At 58.4% G+C, this 7,245-nt stretch overlaps 1 protein-coding gene across 1 annotated transcript in view; it reads left to right on the top strand.

Moving 5' to 3' along the window:
- LOC141729534 (serine/threonine-protein kinase pim-1-like) overlaps positions 1 to 1,537 on the top strand; it is a 28,284-nt gene extending 26,747 nt beyond the window's left edge. Inside the window, exons 3-6 of the mRNA XM_074544242.1 lie at positions 564 to 670; positions 787 to 837; positions 1,035 to 1,401; positions 1,461 to 1,537. Of these exons, the coding sequence (XP_074400343.1) occupies positions 564 to 670; positions 787 to 837; positions 1,035 to 1,401; positions 1,461 to 1,537 (602 nt within the window). The remainder of the gene's footprint in view (positions 1 to 563; positions 671 to 786; positions 838 to 1,034; positions 1,402 to 1,460) is intronic.
- The last annotated feature ends 5,708 nt before the right edge of the window (positions 1,538 to 7,245 follow it).

A 7,245-nucleotide genomic window follows, 5' to 3' on the forward strand; every position in this document is an offset into this window, starting at 1 on the left:
CCCTTCTCTCGGGGTCCCTTGCCCGGCGTCCCTCTCCTCTCCCCGCCTCCCTCTCCCCGTGATGGGCCGGGCCATGCCCCCGACCCGCCCCCGGGCGGGGCTGCCCCGTGCCCGGCCCCGGCCGTCCCGCCGCGGTCTCGCCTCCGCCCGGCTCGGGCTGTACTGGCGGTGGCGCTGCTGGGCGGGCATCAGTGCCTGGGGCGGGGGCGGCATCGCCGCCCTTTGCCTCCGCCTGGCCCGAGCCCGGCCCCGGCCCCGAGGCAGGCTCCAGTCCCGGCCCCGGCCCCGGCCCCGGCCCCGGCCCCTACCCCGGCCCCGGCCCCGGCCCCGCCTCCTCCCATGGCCCGCGGAGGACACACGCGGCGCGGCTCCTCCCGCCGCCTCCGCTGCGGCTTCCCCGGGCCGAGCTCCGCCGCTCGGCAGCGCGGCCGCCGGCCCCGAGCCTCCCGTGCCGCGTTCCCGGGAGCGAACGCCTGGGCATGGCCGTCCCGGGGCGGGTGAGGGGCGCTCGGGGGCCGTTGCTGGCCCCGGGCCGAGCGCTGAGAGCCGCGTCCCGCCCGCAGGGACGGCGCAGGAGGCCCTGCAGGAGCGGTACCGGCTGGGATCGCTGCTGGGGCGCGGCGGCTTCGGCAGAGTCTTCGCGGCCACGAGGCTCTCGGACGGCGCCCCGGTGAGCGGCGGGGCCGGCGGTGGGCGGAGGCGGAGGGGATGGAGGAGGAGGAGGGCGGAGGATGGGGCACGCAGTGCGGGCGGCGAGCTCACCCCGCTGCTGGCCTTGGCTTGCAGGTGGCCATCAAAAGGGTGCCACGGAACCGCATCCGGCACTGGGGCGAGCTGGTGAGTGAGCGGGGCCAGCAGCCGGGACTGCCGGCCAGGGATGAGCCGGGGCCCGGCACGGTGAGAGCCGCCAGGACGCCCCGAGGGAGAGCGGGCGTGGGGCCAGCGCAGGGCGCAGAGCATCCCGGCCTGGCTGAGGGCTTCCCCAGGCCTGGCACGGCATCGGCCCCAGTGACGGCATCGTGCTCCTCCCGCAGCCCGACGGCACCAGCGCACCCCTGGAGATCGTGCTGCTGGCCAAGGTGTCCACTGGCTTCCCCGGTGTGGTCCAGCTGCTGGAGTGGCTCGAGCTCCCCAACTGCATCGTGATGGTGCTGGAGCGGCCAGAGCAGTGTCAGGACCTGCATCGTTTCATTGGGGCACGGCGGTTCCTGCCCGAGGAGGAGGCGCGGGCGCTGTTCCGCCAGGTGCTGGAGGCCGTGCGGCACTGCACCAGCTGCGGGGTCCTGCACAGGGACATCAAGCCAGAGAACATCCTGGTTGACCTGGACACCGGGCAGGCCAAACTCATTGACTTTGGCTGTGGCACCTACCTGCAGGACACAGTCTACACTCACTTTGCAGGTGAGCCTACCCAGGGCTGTGCTCCTGCTGCTGACATCTCATGGCCCAACATCTCCCAGCCCAAGCTGGCTGTGTCAGCGGGGATTCTCCCTTTGCTGCCAGTCAGGGCACTGAGTCCTCAGCTGAGTTGCTTTAGAGCAGGGCTGGGTGGGCAGCCAACTTCCAGCCCTGCTGGCAGCCTTTGCCAGCCGCTCTGCCCAGGACTGGGGCTGGGCTGGGGCAGCCAGCTGGACCAAAATCCCCGTGGGTGGGGGTAGCAGAGAGAGAGGGCAGAACCTGTGCCCCAGCCAGTTTGGTGTGCAAATGAGAGGAAGGGCTTGCACTACCCCACTCACCCTGTTTCCCTTGGCTTCATAATATTTTTGGGGAAATGCAGGCAGGGAGGATAAGGGCATGTTTTTTCCCCAGCATGGAGTGGGTTTTTCCTTTGCATGTCATGGTTGGGCCTAGCCAGGGCTGCCCTCTTCCAGCACCAGAGGCTTCTTTTCCAACCCTGACTTTGTGCACAAGTCCAGGTGCTGGCGAGAGGGCAGTGGTCACCCTGTGTGCCCCTGATGCAGCCCCCGCGGGCCCAGGGATGCTGGGGCCAGGCTCTGGGAGCAGCAGCATCCCCCTGATGAACTCCATCTGTATTCCATAGGAACACTGTCCTACAGCCCCCCGGAATGGAACGACTTTGGCTGGTACCATGGCGAGGCAGCAACAATCTGGTCCCTGGGCATCCTGCTGCACCAGATGGTCTGCGGGGAGCACCCTTTCAGGAGGGGCCGGAACCTCAGCTGGGGCCAGCTCCCGCTGCCACAAAGGCTCTCTCAAGGTGGATCCTCTTCTCTGGGCATGGGGGGAATCCCAGTGCTGGGAGCCAGCAGCGGGCTCGTGGGCATCCCGCTCTGGCAGCTGCTGAGGAGGTGGCACATGTCCTGCTCTCCTGCTCTCCTCCAAGACAGGGAATTGATGGGAAAGTTTAGGCCCAGCTCTGAGCACATCCAGCATGGCCGGGGAATGGGAATAGTGGGGTAAAGCAGACAGGAGCCTTCTCTGGCTGACCATCAGTTTCTGCTTTCTCTCCCCAGAGTGCAAAGACCTGATCTGGTGGTGTTTATCCGTGAACTCCTTGGACAGACCCACACTGGAAGACCTGTTCTGTGTTCCTTGGATGCAGGATATTCCTCTGCCATAGAAGAAGGGAGAGAGCCACAGGCACACTTTGATCCAGGGCCCTGGTAAGTTCCTGCTCCACATATGCCTTGGCAATGAGAAGCAAAGGAACCCAACCCTTTTTGTGCTGCCTGTGTCACTGCACCGGGGTCATGGGATGGGAACACACAGCCCTTGCGCTGGAGCTGAGCTGCTCTGCCCAGCACTGGTGGCTGCCATCCCAGCTGGTTTTGCTTGTCCTGGTTCCCTGACAGCTGGGGCCCTGGGCAGAGCCCTGAGAGCCTGGTCTGCCCCCAGGGAAGGAGAAGGAGCCCTTGGAGAAGCTATACCGGGTGGGGATGCTGCTGCTGCTGCTGCTGCTGGAGACAGCGAGGGTGACATCAAGGATGACAAGCTCTTCCTCAGCCTGGCCACTGGAGGCTGAAGGTGATGCACTTTGATTCTGGCACCTTCTTCAAAGCCAAACTCCACAGGGAATTTGCAGATGAGTCCCCATCTGGGGAAATTCTGCCAGATTTGGGCATTGCCCAGCATGGCGGGAAACCAAAGGCTTCCCCTTTGCTGGGGCAGATGCAACTCATTCTTCAGTGGCTGCCCAGCTGCTTTTGGCAGGGCTGGGAGAATGGGCTGGGGTGGGCACGAAATGGGAGTGGGCTCCTGGCCCTGCCAACAGCCCCCAGCACCCACCGTGCCCCGGGCTGGGGCTGGGGCAGCCAGCCCGACACAAACAAACCCCGTGGTGGGAGCAGAGGTGGGGCTCCAGAACCTGTGCACAGCTGCTTTGCTGTGCAGGCAAGGAAGGGCTTGGGCTGTTCCACTGCCCTTGTTTGCTTTGGGGTCACTGTGATTTTGGGGGACAGTGCAGGGGGGAAGAGAGAAAGTGTGGGTTTCCCACAGCCGTGGCTGACTTTTTCCCTGGCATGCAGGGGTTTGGCCTTCCTCAAGGCCCTGACAGAGATAAGAGTTTTTACTCTTTTTCTTGTTTTCCCTTTTTTTCTCTAAACTCTTTTCAAGAATGTGTTGTTTGTTTTTCCAGAGGAAGCATTCGAGGTTGTCCAGTGTGGATGGGGAAGTGCTGGAGAGCAGCTGTGGCGTGGATGGGCCGTGCCCTTGGAGAAGGCTGAGGCCATGGTTTGGGAGCAGCTTTTCTTGCAGCCGTGGCTGGTGTGAGGTGGGTCCCTGTGTGCTTGGCAGGGTGGGATCAGAGCTTTTGGGAGATGGCAGCGAGCACAGGAGCATCCTGCTCTGGGCAGCTGCTGAGGGCTGGATGTGCCATGGCTGGCTGCAGGCTGGGCACATGTCCTGCCCTCCTGCTCTGTGCCAAAGGCAGCAGGGATGGGAGCTCTGGGCACAGCTCTGGGCACAGCCAGCATGGCCTGGGCACCGCAGGCCTTGGCACAAGGGGACAGGAGCCCTCAGCTAACGGGCACTTTCTGCTTTCTCTCCTTGCAGCCGGGCTCTGTGGGTGCTGAGGCTGCTCTGGGCTCTGCCAGGGCTCTGCTGGGCTCAGCCCTGGGCCCAGCTGGGCTGGCTCTGCCCTCACATTGCTCTGACAGCTTTGCATCAGACGAGCCCATTGTGAGCACAGCGCCTGAGCTTTCTGCTTTGGCAGGTGAGTGAGACTCTGCCGCAGGCCCAGAGATTGCAGCTGGGGACACACATCCAATTGGCAAGGACCCAAACTCTCCACAGTCCCAGCTGAATGCCTGGATCTGCACAGGGTGTTTTGTCTGTCCCTTTCTTCCTTCTTTATTGGCTGGAATTGTGCAACTGCACTTTGTTCCTCCTCTAGCGGTGCCACGAGTGGGCCAAAGCTGGCGAGTGGGCCGTGCTCCTGAGGCAGTGCAGTCTGGAGCTGGTGGATGGAGAATTGCCCTTCTGCACTGTCAAACCAGAGCAAAAAGCCGTAAGTGGGACTTAGTTTCTCTTTGAAATCCCTGACAGTTTCAAAAGGAATGTGCAGCTCATTCCCAGGCTGAGAAGGAAGGTCATCTTCTAAAGGATTTGGGGTTTGACAGAGTTTCCATTCCCAGTCCTGCTTGGAGCTGGAAGGGCACAAAAACATTTCCTCTTGCTTCAAGCACAATTTAAAATACCAGTGTTGGGAACAAAACGCAAAATCTTTTAAGAGGCTGCTGAGGTCAGGAAGATGGATCCATGCCATCAGCACATTTACAATGGAAATAACTGAGTTCTCTTTTGAAAAAGATCATTTACCTCCTAATGCAAAGAATGTAACTTTGCATTTATGGTTTTTTTTTTCACTAACATTGTGTTATGTTTTTTCACTAACACTTGAATTTTATGCTTATCTTTTACAATGTACCTTTTTTTTTTCCTTTTTCCTTTTTTTCCCTCTAAATAGAAAACATGTCCTACAGAAGAAATGTTCTTTGCTCCTGGTTCCTGTGTGGAGCAGCTCCCTTCCTGCTGGCTGAGCTGCTCAGGCAGGGCCCGGCAGCTCCTGGCCCTGCAGGGCTGAGGCTTTTCCCTGTTGCTGGGCACAGACTGATGGAGCAGCACTGCTGAACACGGGCACACAGAGGGACCAGCAGCAGCTGCCTTTGGCCACCTGAGGCTCCAAGGCCCAAACTCTGAGCAGCCAGGGCTGGAAGAGACTGGCAGGATCTGATCCCTGACTCTGGGCCAGGGCTGCACAAATGACCCCACAGCAGCAGCAGCAGCAGCAGCAGCAGCACATGGAGCTGACTTTGAGCACAGCCCCTGCCCCTCTTCCCTCCCGTGTGCAGCGGTGTCACAGCAGCCTGAGGCACCTGGGAGCTCCCAGTGCCAGCAGGGACTGGAGATGGCAGCCCTGGGCTCCTGGAGGCTGTGCAAGGAACACAGCTGGGCACTCCCTGTCCATGGGGAGCTTGCAGATGGAAAAGGCTGCTGTGCCCAGGCAGGTCCAAGGGCACAGAAAGGAGGCTCTGGAGCACTGGATCTGTGCCAGTGCCACAGTCCTGGGCAGCAGCCAGCGAGCCCTGGGGGAACAGAGGGCACAGCACGAGGGACAGAACCAGGCAAGGGCAGAGACTGGAGAGAGCCAGGCCTGGGAGCAGGAGCAGCTGCTCCATTGCACTCTTGGAGAAAGCTCTTGGGTGGTTCAAAGCGCTGAAAGGCATGAAGGGCAGAGAGGAGGCCACAGCAAACAATGCTCCTGTTTGCACAGCCTCCCCTCTCCATGTCCCAGAAGGAATTGCATGGACTGGATTCATCTCTCTGAGTCGTCTCGTTCAGCATGAGCAGCTCAGCACCAGGAGCTGAAACACCTGAAGCCTCAGGCCACAGGAGCTGGGCAAGAGGGAACTTTTGGAGCAAAGGAATGCTGCTAAAATAGACCCAGCTGAATGCAGTGGATATAATCATGGAATCACAGAATCCTTTCTGTTGGAAAAGCCCTCTGAGTTCACCCAGTGCAGCCGCTCACCCAGCAGTGCCAAGCCCAGCACTAAACCACGTCCCTGAAGTGCCAAGGCCTGGACACCAGCCCTGAGTGAGGCCTGGACAGCAGGCCCTGAGCCAAAGGTGGCCTCTGGATGAACCTTCCAAGCAAAGGTTATCTTTGTATCTGCTTCGTGATGAAATATGCATGGTCATTTAGCACTGAGATAGATGCAGCCACTCATTAGTGAAACAGGGATTGACCTTTGTGTATTTAGAAGCCAGACAAGGCCATGAAATCTGACATCTGGCCTTGTTTGGGGCTGAAGGATCAAAGTCAACTCCCTTGGTTCCTCCTTGAGCCCTGGCCAGGCTTTGGGAGGGACCCAAGAGGAGGATGAAAGCAGATGTGGCCACACTAGCAGTGCTGTCAGTTTGTTCATTCAGCACTGTCAGAGCTGGCCCTCTCCCAGCGGGGTTGGAGCCTCACCTTGTGGGTTTAGGCAGACAAAGATGAATTTGTTAAGAATACTGTGGAAAAAGCACCTTCAGAAGTCACAATTATTGTTGGAATGCTCCAACAATAATTGGAGCAAGAGAAGAGGGTTCTAATCTTGAGCTCAGATGCATTTTTGCAAGTGAAATATTAATATAATAAATAACTATATATCTATTTATAGGGTAATAAAACATTAATATATATATTTATCTTTTATATATGTCCATATCTATCTGTATCTATATTTCTCTATCACTGTTTACATATAAAATTATCATAATGTGAAGTAGTGCTGACACTACTAATTTGGTAGCTTTGGCTGCTCAGGGATGTGACACTAAATACCCTACAGAACAGGACTGGCCAGGACCTTAATGTCAGTGGCCAGCTTTGCGAGATTGTATACAATGAAAAAGGAGGAAGGGAAGAAATTGGCTATTTTTACAGGGATTGCTGATTCTGTGATGCACAGTGCTTTGTCTGTTCCTGTGAAAAATACAGTGATTTTGCCTGCAGGGTTTTTCATGTACCAGACTATGCACAAGCTGCAGGACTGGTTGAACGGGTTGTTAAAAGAGCAGTTGAAAAAATGAGGAGATGGAACCTTTGTCCATGGAGAACCCATCTCCCAGATGTGCTCCATGCCCTTAACAATGGCCCACAGGGGAAATGGAACCCCCTGGCTGTGCACGGCTGCCCTCAATTTGCAAATCCAACCATGGCAGTGAGACTTGGGCTGCCTGGGAAATTGTTCTGGCTGTGATGGCCCCTGGCAGGGCCAGCCCAGAGGCTGCAGGGCTGGG

This window comes from Zonotrichia albicollis, chromosome 7 (genome assembly GCF_047830755.1).
Source record: "Zonotrichia albicollis isolate bZonAlb1 chromosome 7, bZonAlb1.hap1, whole genome shotgun sequence".
Classification (NCBI taxonomy): Eukaryota; Metazoa; Chordata; class Aves; order Passeriformes; family Passerellidae; genus Zonotrichia; species Zonotrichia albicollis.